General features: G+C 65.8%; 4 protein-coding genes across 4 annotated transcripts; 2 read left to right on the top strand and 2 right to left on the bottom strand.

Moving 5' to 3' along the window:
- Nucleotides 1-3,434, bottom strand: EMIHUDRAFT_361285 (hypothetical protein; the record flags this gene model as incomplete). Its single annotated transcript, XM_005791687.1, has 6 exons — nt 2,582-3,434; nt 1,224-2,377; nt 1,031-1,148; nt 836-883; nt 552-632; nt 1-351 (listed from the first exon to the last, which is right to left on the bottom strand). Coding segments are annotated over exons 2-6 (1,113 nt in total), but the record flags the coding sequence as incomplete, so codon positions are not given.
- Nucleotides 3,435-3,613: 179 nt separating this feature from the next.
- EMIHUDRAFT_108864 (hypothetical protein) lies at nt 3,614-4,783 on the top strand (the record flags this gene model as incomplete). The annotated part of the gene is made up of 1 exon (XM_005791686.1): nt 3,614-4,783. One exon carries the CDS (start codon nt 3,614-3,616, stop codon nt 4,781-4,783), a length of 1,170 nt encoding a protein of 389 aa, XP_005791743.1.
- A 1,779-nt stretch (nt 4,784-6,562) lies between these two features.
- On the top strand, nt 6,563-8,024 carry TPT (triose-phosphate transporter; the record flags this gene model as incomplete). Its single annotated transcript, XM_005791685.1, has 2 exons — nt 6,563-7,513; nt 7,872-8,024. 2 exons carry the CDS (start codon nt 6,563-6,565, stop codon nt 8,022-8,024), a joined length of 1,104 nt encoding a protein of 367 aa, XP_005791742.1.
- A 3,457-nt stretch (nt 8,025-11,481) lies between these two features.
- On the bottom strand, nt 11,482-12,363 carry EMIHUDRAFT_223468 (hypothetical protein; the record flags this gene model as incomplete). Its single annotated transcript, XM_005791684.1, has 1 exon — nt 11,482-12,363. One exon carries the CDS (start codon nt 12,361-12,363, stop codon nt 11,482-11,484), a length of 882 nt encoding a protein of 293 aa, XP_005791741.1.
- Between the last annotated feature and the right edge of the window lie 3,327 nt (nt 12,364-15,690).

The following is a 15,690-nucleotide window of genomic DNA, read 5'->3' as shown; positions in this document are numbered from 1 at the left end:
CAAGTCGGCCGGCGGCGGCGGGCCCTCCGACGCCGCCCCAGCGTCCCCGCAAGCAGCGGCCGGCCGCTCGCCCGGCTGGTTCTCCGGCCTGGGCGGCGCCATCTCGTCGTACGACACCGCGTGCCCCGCCGGCGCGTCGAGCCAGGCGCGCTCCTCCTGCGAGAGCGCCGGCTCCAGATCGCCCGTCAGCGCCACCAGCTCGGCGAACGAGGGCCGCGCCTCGGGCGCCGCCCAGCAGCGCTCGATGAGCGAGCGGACCGAGGGCGGCGTCGCGGCGGGTAGCGGCGGCCGCAAGCCCTGCAGCCCCGTGCAGACGGCCGCCTGCAGCGGCGGCCGGTCGGCATACGGCACCTAAGGCAAGGTGAGGTGAAGTTCTCCACGCACACACACAGGGGGGGGGCAGGGGGGGGGGGGGGGCTCGCATCTCCCCCCCCCAGACAGGAGCCCCCCAGCACACCCCGTGCGAAGCCCGGGGCACGTGGGGGAGGGATTTACCTGCCCCTCGGTCCCCCCACCCCAACGGAAGGACACGGGACACGCACACGCGGCACCTCGTGGGTGATGAGCTCGAACCAGAGCATCGCGTACGAGAAGACGTCGGCGGAGGCGGAGTAGGGCTCGTGCCGGATCACCTGAGGGCGAGATATGGGGAGATGTGGGGAGATATGGGGAGATATGGGGCTCGTGCCGGATCACCTGCGGACGAGGCTCGTGTCCGACGTCGGCGTGGCTAGGGGGGGCGCGTCACGCCCGCTCTCGCCGGGAGCGCCTCGGGCGCCATCCAGCGGTTAATTAATAGTTAATTGGTAGTTGATCAATAGTTCATTTAGAGCGCCTCGGGCGCCATCCAGCGGTAGGTGCCCGTCTCGGCTGTCAGCTGCTCCTGCGTCGCGGGGGGGAGAGAGGGGGGAGAGAGGGGGGGGAGAGAGAGGGGGGAGAGGGGGGGGTGCGGTGAGGAGGCCCCCTCCGGTGCGAGGGGCGAGGGGCGAGCGTCTCTCGCGGCCTCTCGCGGCCTCTCGCGGCCTCTCGCCTCCGCGTCGACATCGAGCTGGCGAGAGAGCCCAAAATCCATCAGCTTGGCGGTGCCCGAGGCGTCGAGCAGCACGTTCGACGACTTGAGGTCGCGGTGGATGTAGTTCTTCTTGTGCCTAGGACGCAACCGCGGAGACGTGGTCGTGGGCGCGTCCCCAGCAGTGGCCGACGCGGCTGCGGCTGGGGGGCACAGGTAGAGCATCCCCGCCGCGACGCCGCGCCCCACCTTGAGGGCGAGCCCCGGGGGCGTCGGCCTGCGGAGCGCCTCGTACAGGTCTCCGCCCTCGCAGAACTGCAGCACGAGGCAGTGCGTGGGCGGCTCCACCACGCAGCCGAGGAATTCGACCACGTTCGGGTGGCGCAGCTCGGTCAGCGCAGCCACCTCGGCACGCCACGACTCGAGCCACTTGCAGACGCCGCCGGCAACCTTGACAGCGACGGTCGCGCCGTTCCACTGCGCCAGGTAGGTGGCGCCGGCGCCGCCCTCGCCGATCCGGTGCGCAAAGAGGATCTCCGAGAGGCCGATCAGCCGCGCGCCGTCGGGCGGCTGCAGCAGCGCCGCCTCGGGCAGCGCCGGCTTCGGAGGCGACTTCCGCGGCGAGGCGGGCGGCGAGGCGGGCGGCGTGTTTTCGGCGCCGGCGGCGCCGTGCAGCCGCGTCACCACGGGCGACGCGTTGGGCGAGGGCGAGGCGGAGTGGCGCGCCATCCGCTCGTCGACCAGCGCGAGGAGTGACTCCTTGAGCCTCCGGGCGGGGAGCTGCGACAGGCGCGAGGCGAGCTCGTTCGCGCCGTCGGCGCCGTGGCGCACCGCCGCGCGGCCGAGCGTCAGCAGCGCGGCGGCTTGGAGCAGCGTCGCGGGCGCGGCCGACGCGCCTCCTGCCGGCCTGCCGCCGGCCGGCCGGCAGAGCGGGTCGCTCGGGCGCCGGTGCAGCGCGGGCGGGTCGGTGTAGCCCGGGCTTCCAAAGAGGCGCGTGTACGAGTCGGCTGCGCGGGGAAGGTGGCCGCCGCGGGGCGGCGACGCCGGGCCCGAACCCGCCGAGCACGTCGAGCCGACAGAGCCAACCGAGCCGGCCGACGGCTCGTCGTCGCTGAGCTGGCGGAGGGAGGGGCGGCGGCGCGGCGAGGCGGCGCGCGGGCCGGTGGAGAGCGGCGCGGCGGGCGCGCCGGCGCCGAGCGCGACGGCGGCGGCGCGTCGCTGCGCCGTCCGCGCGCACGCGCCCAGGAGCAGGTGCTGCATTGTCTCGAGGCTGTCGATGTGGGCGGTGACGAGACCCCACCACTGCTGCGGCTTGAGGGTGGCGCGCAGGGCCACGAGGTCGCACTCCACCTCGAGGCGCTGCACGACCTGCGCGGGGCCAGGCCGGGTGAGGCGCACTTCTCCACACACACGAGGTGGCGGGGCGAGGGCCGTGGCGAGGAACACCCCCATTGTCAGCAGGGCTAGCACCAAATCGAAAACGGCCCTCCAAGCCCCTCGCGACCCCACGTCTAAGAGACAGGAGCCCCCCATGGCATTCAATGTGCAAGGCCCGGAGCGCGCGTGGGTGACCTGCGCCAAGCCCGCGGGCAGCTCGAGCCCCGCACCGATCAGGCGCAGCAGCCGGCGCGGCGTCTGGTGGCGGATCGAGCGCGCGTACGCGCGGCGGCGGTGAAACGCTATGACGAGGCTCCCCTTGACTTGGCCGTGCACCGCCGCGAGCGCCGCGTCGCGCAGCAGCAGCGCCCCCGTCACATAGCCGCGGATCTGCGCAAACGTCTCTTTGAGCGCCGCAAACTCGGAGACGGCGGTGGCGGCGGCGCACGCGGGGAGCTCGGAGAGCACCGCCAGCGCCTGGTACGCCAGCGCGTTGTACCCGCCCATCGTCGCCACAAAGGCCGCCCCCTCCTCGGCCGCGCTCGTTGAACCCTTGCTGGCCGCAGCGACGTCGCGGTCCGCCGAGGTGCGGCAGCGGCTGAGCAGAGCGGCGAGGTTGGCGTGGTCGCCCGGCGCGGCCGCCAGTGCGGCGTCCGTCACGGCGCGACGGGTCGCCGCCGCCTGCGCCAGCTTCGTGCCGCAGCTCGCGACCCACCCCGTCGTGGTGCCCCGCTCCAGCGCGAGGGCGTGCGTCAGCGCGAGGAGCGGCTCCAGCGACGCGAGGAGGCCGAGCACGTCGCCGACCGACGAGCGCGGTTCTCCGGGGCTGGACGGCACCTCGTCGCCGTCTTCGGACGATGCGCGGTCGGAAGAGGACTGGCCGCGATGCTGTGGCGAGAGGCAGCCCTCGCTCGAGCCGCTCAGCGAGTGCGAGTCCCAGAGGTTGAGCGGCCGGCGGAGCGCGGCGCGACGCTCGCGCGTGCTGTACTCGAGCGTGGCGGCGCCGAGCGAGGCGAAGAGAGACATTAATGTGCGGCCTCGTCAATATACTCTCGGCTCGGACTGTCGGGCACGGACCAACACAGCGGGCAAAAAAATGTTCTGCGCCCAGCGTAGAGGGCCGTGTGTAGCCCTCTTTTTGGCGCATCCGTTTTTCTCTATTTTCACATGCTATGCCGGTCGTGAGAGGTTGAGGTGCGAGCCCTGGAGGCCCTGGGTTCACGGGACATGCTGCGCTCGCGATTCTGGCGGCCCTGGCGGCCCTCGCGCGAGCTCCCGCCGGCGCCGCCCTCCTCGCCGCCTCTTCCCGCCCTCTTCGCCGCGGCGCTGCCGACGCTGCTGCTTGGCCTGCTGCTGCTGCTGCTGCTCCGCCGCCGCCGGCCGAGCACCGCCGCCTCGGCCGCCGTCGCCGCGCTCGACGAGGCGGCCGTGCACGCGGCTCGCGCCGAGGCGGAGGCGCACGGGTGGGCTCTCTCGCGGGAGTGCGACGCCGGCACTGATGCGCACCTCCAGGTCTACACGCGCGTAGTGCGGGAGCGGCCGGGCGAGGCTGGCCGCGCCGCCGCCGACTCTTGCGAGTACGAGATCCGGCTGGTCGCCGAGGCGCCTCACGGCGCGGCCGAGGTCTTTGCGCTCTTCGCAGAGGCGGACCTGCTGCCGTCCTGGAACCCGCTCGCCGCAGAGGGCGGCTTCCTCGACCTGCAGACGAGGGGAGGCGCCGACGGCGTGCTCTCGGCGAAGGCGCTCTGCCGGCTGCGCATGCCGCCGCTGCCGTCGCTGCTGCTCCACTACTCGGTCGTTGTCGAGGACCGATTCGCCGACGCCGCCGAGGGCTGCCTGTACGCACGCGCGGCGTCGGAGCACGCCGACACGGGCGCGGCGCTGCCCGCCTGGGCGCGCAAGGTGCGCAAGCTGCCGTTCGGGGGCGCCGAGTGCCGCTTCACGCCGCTGCCGCCGCGGAACGAGGGCGGCGCGCGCACGCGGCTCGACGTGCGCATCACGCTCGACCTGGCGTCCTTCCCGGCGAAGCGCTTCTCGCCGAAGCGGCTGCTCGACACGGCGCTCTACTACGCCACCCCGTGGGCGTGGAAGGCCGCGCGGCTGGTGCTCGAGCGGCTGCTGCGCGGCGGCTCCCCCATCAGCAAGCGGCTCGCCGAGGACGACGCCGCCGTGTACCGGCTCGTGCGCGAGGCCACCCGTCAGCCGCCGCCGCAGTGGCTCGCGCCAATCCTCGAGGCGGAGGCGGCGGGCACGCCGCCGCCCGCCGCGCCGCCGCGCCGCTTCTACGGCCACCCCACCACTCGCCGCGTCGACCGCTGCGTCGCGCTGCCCGTGCCGCGCGGCGGCGGCAAGGCGGGCGGCCGCGCCGGGCAGCCGCGCTCTAGCACTCTATTGTGAGTGCATGTCTTTTCTTGCTGTGTTAAATTAAGGTTGTTCCGTTCACAGACATGAGAGAGCACAGACGACAGAGCAGAGACAAAACCGCTGCACGAAGATCACAAGGCCCCAAGGGCGGGGACCTGTTCCTTTTTACCCATCTCACAGTAGAGGTGGGTCCGTTGGAATTTGGTATTTGTCCAGCTCTTTGTTTATTTATTTATTAAGACAACTCTGTGAGAACTGTGGAGCCGTACATGTGAGCTCGACTCTGAGGCGTGAGAGCGCACAATGCCAGAAAGAAAACGAGGCAGGCGCCTGTGCGCTGTGGGGGCGACTGGTCTTCTTTAGGCGCGCCGATTTTACAACTAATCGCCATGGTTGCGTGTTGTACTAATACTACGTGGTTACAACCACGCGCCCCTCAGGAGCTAAGCCTAAGGTAGAGTGGAGCGTCCCAGACGCCTCGGTGCCTCCAGCCGGGTGAAACCATCCGGATCTGCCTGCCTCGCCTCCGGCGATGCATGCATGCATGCAGTGCCCGCGACGGCCCACAAAGCACAATCCTCCGTCGCCAAGTTGAACCCTTTGCCTCCCGGTTGAACCCCCAGTCCGCAGTCCTCGTTCTCACCATCAAATATAGGTCCACCACTGCCTCCAGTCTCCACCTCCACCACACACACACACACACACACACACACACACACACACACACGACGCGCTAGGTCTCGGGGGACGCAGGGGTCACACCCGACGACCTCCCTCGGGAACTAGCCGGGGCAGTCGGAGAAAGAAGGGGCAACTCCGTGCACTGACGGTCGGCCGTCAGAAAACACGCCTCCGTGGCTCGGGTTACACCAATCCTCGCTACCCAACGCGGCCAAAGGATATCCACCTCGAGAACCTCGAGAACACGACGGCACGCCGCCATCCGGAGGGCAAGAACTTTGTGTTGAGTATATGAGCGACCCAGCTCGAGGGTTGCTCCTGACTCTGGGCTTTTCGGGTCACGTAGCCACACCTCGCCTCCTCGGTGCGAGTGGCTGCCAGTTCGACTCTGGGGAGGATCGAACCATTAACATGGTACCTCCGGTGAGATCTCCCAGGTCGACGGCGGTCTGCGAAGATTTGAGTCCCTTCGTGTGTGCGCTACGAAAAATATCGAAAATAGTGCCCAAGGTAACCCGGGGGAACTCGCGTCCCGGAACGCCTGCCCTACCTCGAAACACGGCGGTATCGGAGATACAGCAGCAACCTCGTGCTGCGTCGTGGGGGCGTGTTGAGTATATGAGCGACCCAGCTCGAGGGTTGCTCCTGACTCTGGCCTTTTCGGGTCACGTAGCCACACCTCGCCTCCTCGGTGCGAGTGGCTGCCAGTTCGACTCTGGGGAGGATCGAACCATTAACATGGTACCTCCGGTGAGATCTCCCAGGTCGACGGCGGTCTGCGAAGATTTGAGTCCCTTCGTGTGTGCGCTACGAAAAAGATCGAAAATAGTGCCCAAGGTAACCCGGGGGAACTCGCGTCCCGGAACGCCTGCCCTACCTCGAAACACGGCGGTATCGGAGATACAGCAGCAACCTCGTGCTGCGTCGTGGGGGCGTGTTGAGTATATGAGCGACCCAGCTCGAGGGTTGCTCCTGACTCTGGCCTTTTCGGGTCACGTAGCCACACCTCGCCTCCTCGGTGCGAGTGGCTGCCAGTTCGACTCTGGGGAGGATCGAACCATTAACACTTTGTTTTTGAGAGCTCGAACTTAGGAAGCCCGCAAGCGCCCACATGGTGGAGGTGGCGCACGCATGCGCAATAGCCACATGGAGGAGGTGCAGCCACTGCGCAAGGCCGACGCAAGCGGCGAGGATGTCAGCGTCCCGCCAGCTTCGATGGCGCAGGAGCAGAGCTGGCGCTGTGGCAGCGTGGTCGACATCACCATCACCGTGGGTGTGTGCGTGCTGTACACGCTGGTCGGGCCGCTGCTGATCCTGAACAACAAGTACCTCCTCACCTCCGGATTCCCATACCCCATCGTGCTCACTAGCCTCACGCAGGCCGCCACCGTCGTCTTTGCGGTCGCCGCCGCGCTGCTCTCCCGCATGCGCTGCATCGAGTGGGAGATGCCGAGGAGAGAGTTCGACGGCACGCTTATACGCGCGTCAGTCGTCGTCGGCTTCGCCGCCGCCACCTGCCTCTGCGCCGGCAACAGCGCGTACCTCTACCTTTCCGTCTCCTTTATCGAGATCCTCAAGGGGTACGCGCCGCTCGTGACGATGATGATGCAGGGCTTCTTCGGGATCGGGTACCCGGAGCGTAAGCCCGTCCTTGCGGTCCTCGCCAGCTGCGTCGGCACGACCATCGCCTCTGCGGGCGAGGTGCACGCGTCTCCCGTCGGCCTTCTCATCTTCTTCTCGTCGATGTACTTTGAGGCGACGCGCCTGATCCTGACCCAAAAGCTGCTCGGCCAATACAAGATGCACGTGGTGGAGGCGCTGCTGTACATCTCGCCCGCCACGTTCGTCTTCACCGCGGCCGCCGCCGCCACCATCGAGCTGCCCCGCTTCAAGCCCGGGGACATCCGCAACCCGCCCATCGAGCCCTTCTGGGTCGGCATCGGCCTGACCTGCCTGCTGGGGTGCCTGATCAACCTCTCCTCTTTCCTGGTCATCCAGCGCACAAACGTGGTGATGCTGAAGCTGCTCTCCATCTCGCGCAACGCGGGCGTCGTCGTGAGCGGCGTCGTGCTCTTCGGCGAGGTCATCAGCCCGATCCAGGCGCGAATCTCCGAGAGTCCCCGAGAGCTCCCCGGCGCGCTAGAGGGTCCGTGAGATACGCCCCGTCTCCCTTCCCCCAGCGAGGCTGTGACGGCCCCACGCCCCCTGCGCTCTACACCTCCGCCCTCGCTGCCGCCCTCGCCGCCTCCGCCCTCACTGCCACCGCCCTCCGCGCTACCGCCCTCGCTGCATCCGCCGTCGCTGCAGGCGTGTCTAGTGAGCTTGTTTGTGTCTGTGTGTCGCTCGAGCGTGCCGTCATCATCTGTCTCGCGTCCACCCATACCGCGCTGGTGTCCAGTCCGAGCCTGGCTGTTCTTCACCTTCCTACACACATACGCAGGCGTGCGGCTACGTGATCACGCTCATCTTCTTCGTGGTGTACAACTACCTGCAGATCACGGCGGCGCAGGCGGCGGCGCGGGTGAAGGCGTGGGAGGAGGGCAGGAGTCTCGACGGGCACCCGCCTGACTCACCAAGAAGCCCGCCCCCGTAGAGGTCGGTCCGAGCGGCCACGTTAGATCTGTGACTGGGAGCGGGTCCGGGTCGCGGGGCGGGAGCGCACACGCCCAGCTCTCGCAGTCGGGGGTGCGTGGCAGACGGCTCAGCCCTTCTGTCCACTCTCGACTCTAACATCATGACCTCGACCGCGGGGGGAGGGTGCGAACATTCAACATACCCTGGTGGCGGCGCTCCAAAGAGTGGTTGGCGCTCTTGGGTAAGGCGTGTAACAGGTTGCGATTTTACTATCTAGGCAGTTCCAATTCACTCTCTGACACGTGACACGCTAATCTTGAACACGCGTCCAACGGAGCTCCGTGTTGCTCCCAGCGCCCTCCCCCGCGCTTCCTGCGGCCATGGCCGATGATACTAGTATGAGAGGTCATCTGGCTACCGCGAGCGCGACTCAACTCGCCGACGTCGTCCGATGATTGTGCCTCAAAGTCAGCCTCCGGAGGCTATCGTGGGGTCGAGCCGGCGGTAGCCGTGACATGTGGTTCCACCACCCCTCGCAGGCTTTGCCTCTGACCGCCACCGTTCCCAGGCTGCCTAACGGGATGGAAAGGAAGGCTGGGCGAGCGTATAGAAGCGTGCTCGACCTCGTCGTGGCAACCTGCACGGCAGCGCTGGTAGGCGCGATGAGCGTCGTGCCACCTGACCCAAGACGGGTCGCAGGCGTCGTACCGAGCGTGTCGAGACCGTGTCCTGATGTGATCTGCACGGGTGAGTCACGTCGGCGTCAAAGGAGCGACGTGCGACCTGTCAGAGCTTGATCTCCGATCTCAGCGGCGTCGAGTCGTCTCCGGCGCGCGACAAAGGTACATACCCAGGACGCGCAGAGGCAGCTGTTTCTCATTCTTTTTTCTCCTAACCTAACGCTATGGCCTTGATTAATTTTTCTTTATTCTTTTGGTTCCGTTTTTTACCTGAGTGGGGTCGCAGCTGCCTCTGGAAGGCACCGAGATGTACCTTTTTGCGCAATCAAGGTTTTGTAACGTTAGTGACACTTGGGCCGCCTCTATGCTAGATATCTAGATAAACCTGTGTCACCCGAAATCCATAGTGTCACTCCAGATCCATAAAATGTCGCATTTGCAACGCATTTTGTTGCAAACAAGTGTGCAAATGGTTGTTTTGACCAGTACTCACCTGCCCCTGCGGAGCATGCGCATGCTAGCTCTCGTACATGCACTCTCTCTTCCGTCCGCACCCGCACGGTACCCATTCCGGAGCCCACCATGCCGCTCGCACCTGGCTCGCACCCACCCACTATGCGTGTCATGCCAGCAGTGCTATGAGCTAATCACTTGGGGACGCCCATGAAGCCCAAGAACCTGGCCTGACTCTCCCGCTCACTCTGCTCGCGTGCGCGCGAAGCGTTGAGCTCGGAACAGCGCAGCCAAGTCTGATGCGAAGAATCTGATGAAAGCCGTGTCGGCTGGTAGCCTCGACCACGGGCGTTTCTACCTTTTCAGCGCGCAGCACCCCGACTACTGCCTCGCCTCGAACGCGCCCGAGAATTGCCTGGCGAAGTGGATGCCGGGAGGCGGCTATACTGGCGAGGCGTACGAGGAAGGCACCGATGCATGCAAAAGCGGTTCATACAAGAAGGAGGTTGACGAAATCCATCCCAACTTTCCAGGCTGCGCCGGGATTGCGCCATGCTGCAAGCCTCTGTCAGGGACTACAGCGTGCCAGCTGTTTGATGCCGTTTGCACCTCCTACCCTCCGCCGCCCTCACCGCCGCCCGCCCCACCGCCGCCGTCATTGCCACCGCCGCCCTCGCCCCCTTTTGCCCCCATGTCGATCCTGCTTTGCGACGGTGCGATGGTGCTACGAGGCTTTGAGTATGAAGGGACCGAGTGGTGCCTGGGGCCAACTGTGGGGGAGCCTGTGCCTGTTCATAAGAGCGAGCTGACCATGCGCCGCGCTCGAGATGGAGATCAATGCGACTACCCAATGGGGGGGTTTGCTGTCGTCCACGCCGCCGACGAAAGCCATCTCTTCTACCTACGGCATCCCGACGCCGTCGAGCAGCGCCTGTACGTCCACACGACAGGGTATACGGCCGGCAGTGGGGCTACCCTTGTCTACCACAGCGCAGTCAACTACGACCAGCCAAAGAACCTCATGAGGGCAGTGTCAGCCGGCGGGCAGTCCGGGGAGTTCTTCCTGTACAGCGGGCAGACCGATTCGAGCTGCCTCAGACAGGATTGGGAATGCCCGGAATCGCACCCGCACCTTGCCAAGTGGAGCGAAACCGACTACTATTGGTGCTACGTGAGCCGTGATGATGGCCATGCTTGCAACATGGCGAGCTCTGGCGCCCCGCCACCACCGGACGGCATGTGGGGCCTCAACCAGGATCCGTGCGAACTAAAGATGGTATGGTCGTCATCACAGGCAGAGGGGTGTCAGAAGTTCACTGCCAGTTGCAAGGCGTACCCAACGCCGCCGCCGCCGAAGCCGCCGCCGCCGCCGCCGCCGAAGCCGCCGCCTCCACGACCTCCACCGCCGAGTCCGCAGCCGCCTCCGGAACGTACATGCGACGACATGTCATGCATGTATGGTTGGCACTTATGCCGCGGCAGCCCAGGTCGAGGTCACGGCAACGATTGCTCCGTCCACAGCCACGGGTGCAACGGCCAACTCCCATGCACCACGCTTCCATCACATTGCTACTGCTGCGACAAGGACTGCGGTTGCAATTGTGACCAGATTCGTCGGCTGTCTGAAGACGAGATCGTCGATCTCATCACCGCGGAAGATGAGAGGTCGTGGACGTCAAGAGACATGAGGGCTCGCAGGATGGAGGACTGCCAATTGGCAGACATTCGACCCGACCAAATAAAACCGCCCGAAACATGCGAGTGCCACCGTAGCACCCGTTCCGGTAAAGGAAGTGGCAGCTATCAGCGGGGGGGGGATTGTTGCAACTGTATGTGAGCAGTCCTGTGTGAGCGCCTGCACGCTCTGCGCCCGGCTTGCGCCAGCGTTGGAGCTTGAGCTCGCGTGTAAAGGCAGGCTTCGCGTAGACCGCCCTGCACATGACCCGGGGCCACTGCCATGTCGCAGACGACTGCTGGATCGGCCGTCGCTGCGACCAGCCGTCCTGCAAAGGAATAAAATAACAATGAGTTCCTTTACATATGTAAAGGAACGCCGTTTAGGGGTTAAGTCTTTCGTGCTTTCCCTTTCTTTCTCCCTCAGCTCAGACGCCAGAGTGCACCTTGTCAGACACACAATGCTCACTCAGACACAGAGGTCAGGTCGGCGCAGGATTACTTGGACCGCACTTTGGGCAAGGAGGACACTAGGTAGGTGAAGCAGGCTGAGCTGGCGGAAGACATCATGTCTGACTGACATCGAGCGGCGAGCTGGCGAGTGTTCAGGCCGGGCGCCATATACAGGCACAGGTACAGGTATTTGGTATTCGACGGCTAACCTGCCTCCTAGTCACAGCTGTTCTCAAAACCGCTCGACGTGCGGTCGGTGACCTTGCCTCCGTGCCGCGTGATGGCGGGCTGGAAATGGTTGCGCAGCAAGATGTTGTCGTGCGCGCTCGACTGCAGGCGGTAGCCGTTGCGCAGGAGGAGCTCGGCGACGCGCGGGTTCTCGCTGATGATGATGTCGATGCGCACCTTGCTTAGGTCGATGCTCGAGAGCGCCTGCACCTCGTGGCCCTCGATGTCGAGCGAGAGGAAGTCGATGTGGCGGTGGCCGCCCTCGAGGATGATGGACTGCAGCGAGCGGCACTGCACCGTCCGCACGCCGTGGCCCTCCGGCCGCGCTGCACCCGGCAGAAGCTTGGAAGACCCGCCGCGCCAGCCGAGCCCCTCGTGGAAGCTCACGTTCGACGTCGTGTTGGAGACGCACGCCGGCACAAGCGTACCGCTTCGCTCGCGGCGGAGACGCGCGTAATGCACCGGGTTGGGCTCGATCAGGAGCCCCTGCCAGTGAAGGCACGCATCGAAGAAGTACGTGTTCGAGCGCCAGATCGCGTCGTTCGCGGCGAGGTCGACGTACGTCGCGCTGCGGTTGAGGAAGCGCGCGTGGTTGTACCAGACCCACCAATCCTGGCCCTGGCCCGACATCCACGTGAGATTCGTCTGCGGCGCACTGGCCCGCTGCACCTCGGCGAGGTACGCGTCGCGGTGCAGGTGCAGCGGCACTCGGAGCGACGCAGGGATGTTTGTGAACGGAGAGATGCAGCGCCCATTCTCCTGCGCTTCGATGAGCTGATGGCACCACCTCGGCGCGCCGCTCCGCACGGCGCGCGACGGATAGATGGTGTGCGACTCGGCGGGTCTGTAGAGCGATGTGAGCGCCGACATTTTTCCGGCGTGTCGAACCTTTGGGTGGTGTGCAGCGGCGCAACTACGTCAGTCAGCGCGAACACAGAGGAGCTGAGATCGAGTGAACAACAGGCGCCGTAGATGCCCTCTCACCCCCTAAACAAATAAACGTCGCGCCTCCAAGTGCCTCAGGTACCGCAGTGAGTACCGCCCAAAACAGTGCTGCTTTTCGGCCGAAATGGCCTCTTGACGTCCCGCTCTGGGCTTTCCAGGATGACAGAATTGGCCTTCGCCAGACTGAGGACTATTGTGCGCCTGGCGAGGCGGTTCCGGACATCCCGATTGCGAGCGCAGTGGACTTCATCTTGCCGGTCAACTGCCGGCGGTCGACAGCTGCTCAGCCGAGCAGCTGTCGACCCCAGCCCTAAAGTACGACGATGATTTCCACTGCGCTCGAAAAAAATACCAGCGGGACCGCCTCGCCAAGGCGCACAATAGTCAGACTGACAGTGTTTTCCAGTTGTGGCATCCTCGGCAGCCAGAAATAAATGGCGACCGGCAGACGGTCACAGAGGGTACGGGGTTGAGAGCATTTTCCAGCGGCCCAGGATGACGCATCTGGAAAATGCTGTCAGTGTGACTATTGTGCGCCTTGGCAAAGCGGTTCCGAAGGTATTTTTTCCGAGCGAGATATTGTAGATACTAACCATGTGCACAATAACTCTCACTTTAGCTAAGCCAGGGGAGGCGATGCCGGGGCCGTACAGCAGCTTGATGGTGCTTCGCCGGCGTGCGTCCCGGAGCGGTGCCGGGACGGGCGGTCCAGGGGAGAAAACTCAGGACAACGCCGACGGCGCTCTGATTCGACTTTTTACTTCAAACAAAGACAGTCGCACGCCCCGCAGCGCGGCGCGTGCGACTGTCAGGAGCGGATCCGTCAGTTAGTTGTGTTCACGCCGGGATCGTGTCCTGAGTAACCTGCCCAGACTTTAGGCTTGGACAGTAGGTAAGATGGCTGTGAAGGTGCCAGCACAGCCATTCTGTGTCACATTCCGAGGTCAGCCATCAGCGCTGTTCTTTAGAGCAAGGCGTCTGTGCGTGGAGGGCAGTCTGAACTCGTGTCTCACCTCTGGCGCGAATGCCCTGCGGGGCATCACTGGTGGAGCAGCACAGTTTCGCCAGGTGCGAGCGCGGCGTCAGCTTCGGCTGCCTTGGCACGTCACGCTCAATCTGGGTGCAAAACTGCCGAGGTGTATTCCGTTGTGCCGGCCGACGGCCCCCGTTCCGCTGCGGCTACCCGGAGGGCGCACCAGCGTACAACTGCAGCTGCGGCAGCGGACGAGGAGATCCATTCTGGACGCTTTCGGACGAGGAGACCCAGGCGCTCGCTCGCCCGCGCGAGGCGGAGGAGCGCCGCGGCGATTCGCCGCACCGGTTTGCGCTACTGCTTCACGGCATGCTCGGAACCGAGGTCCGCTCGAGCTCGTCCGACTTTCACAGCAAGTGGCACGACGGAGGCCACGCCGGAAAGCGCATGCTGCTCCGCCACTGCGCGGCGAGTCACCTCAAGTACGTGGTTGACGCGGCCGCTCGTGGGGAGCAAGTTGACGTGTTCGCACATTCTTGGAACCGGGAGGCCGCGCCGTGGTTCGACGAGGCGTACGGCGTCGTGCTGCGGGGCAGCCGGCACGAGCCGCCGCAGTACACCAGCCAGGCGCTCAAGGCGCGCTCGCAGGCCCTTTCCATCGGGCGGGCCGCCTTGCTGATGCGCGAGTTTGCAGCGCTGCGGAACGTGACGTACACCCTCGCGCTGGCGATCCGGACGGACGCGGTGCTCTCCTCGCCGGTAGACCTGCACCGGATGCCCGCGGAGACGGTCGCTCCGCCGCGCACGCGTGCTGCCTCTCCAACTAATTCAACGGTAATTACACCAGTGAGTAGGTCACCTTCGCGCACTGGTGCTGCAAGCATCGGAAGAGTCCGCCTGCGACTTGCGCGGCCGCGGGAGCGCCGCGCCCGCCTCATCTCGGCAAAATCTCAGCTATTTTCGGCCCTAGTCTCGGCTATTATACAGGCACACCCCGGCTGCCGCTCCTCGCGCATTGCGCCGTCGCCGATTACGCTGGCGCCCACCATCGGCGTGGTGAAATGTGCGACCGTACAAGCATGTGAGCTGTCCCCTCACGGCTCACGGTGGTTACAGGGCGGCAGACGTGGAGCGGTCGTATTTTGTGATGGATTGGTGGCTGGCAGGGCCGCCGGCGCTCGTCGCTTCGTGGGGTCGCATCGCGAGCGAGTGGGACGCGTACGCCGCGCGCAACGCGGAGCTCGGCATTGGCAGAAAGTGGAGCCACTTTCTGTGGGCGCAGCACGTGCACGAGGCTCTTGCGACACTCTTCCTCCTCCCTCGCCAGCACTCCACCTCCCTCCACCCCACCCCGCAGGCAGTATAGGCACCCTTGATCGGACCCTTATCCACGCGAAGGGACCATCGACAGGACCAGACCCTCCTCCCCACAGGTCCTGCGCATTACCCCGAGCTTCAGCTCGGCTGTGTGTGCTCAAATCGCGCGGCGTCACTTCGAGGTAACTTCAGGCCGTGCGTGACTCAGACACGCCTCTTCCTCCCCCCCACCCACCCACACACACACACACACAGCCGCCTCTTACCGCGTTCCTCTCCAACTTCCAGGCCGTGCGCGTCTTGCAAGACCGCGCGCGGCTCACCGGATCGGGCGATGCGCTGCTTGTTCACGCTTGGGGCGGCTGCTTCGTCGGACGCGACGGTCGCGCGCAGCTCGAGCCGACCCCCGAGCAGTGCCCGCGCCATTGCGAGCATGCGCCAGAGGTGGCGGCGGAGGAGGCGGCCGCTGCGGTGGCGGCAGCGGCGACGGATAGGTGGAGAGCGGCGGCGTGGGCGGCGGCGCGGGAGCAGGCGGCGGCGACGGCCGCGACCAAGCATGTGCGGACGCCTCGGCGACCCCGCCGCGCCCAACGACTCGCAAAACCAGGGCACGATGCGCCAGGAGTGTCGCGCGCCCAATGCAAGCTCGTGAGGCAGACGAGTTTCGCGCCGTGCGTGCTCGGGCGCAGTTTTGGGTGTGACCCTGCGAACGGCAGCATGTGGGTCGCAAATTGTCGAGGCAAGTTTCGCTGCGGCTCCAGACCAGTACATTGCGGTTACCCGCCAGGCCGCCCCCCGCCCCCCGCCCCCCCCCCCCCTCCGCCCTCGGCACCCCGCCCCCGCCCGCCCCCCTCAGGCCGTTCAGCGTACAACTGCTCGTGCACGCACGCCAAGTCGATGGATTTGGGGCTCTCGTCGCGCGCGCCTTTGCAGCGTGCCGTCATCATTTGGGCGGCCAGGGG

The sequence above is a fragment of the Emiliania huxleyi genome (genome assembly GCF_000372725.1).
Source record: "Emiliania huxleyi CCMP1516 unplaced genomic scaffold EMIHUscaffold_110, whole genome shotgun sequence".
NCBI classification, from domain to species: domain Eukaryota; phylum Haptophyta; order Isochrysidales; family Noelaerhabdaceae; genus Emiliania; species Emiliania huxleyi.
This window is presented reverse-complemented; position numbering and strand designations above follow the sequence as displayed.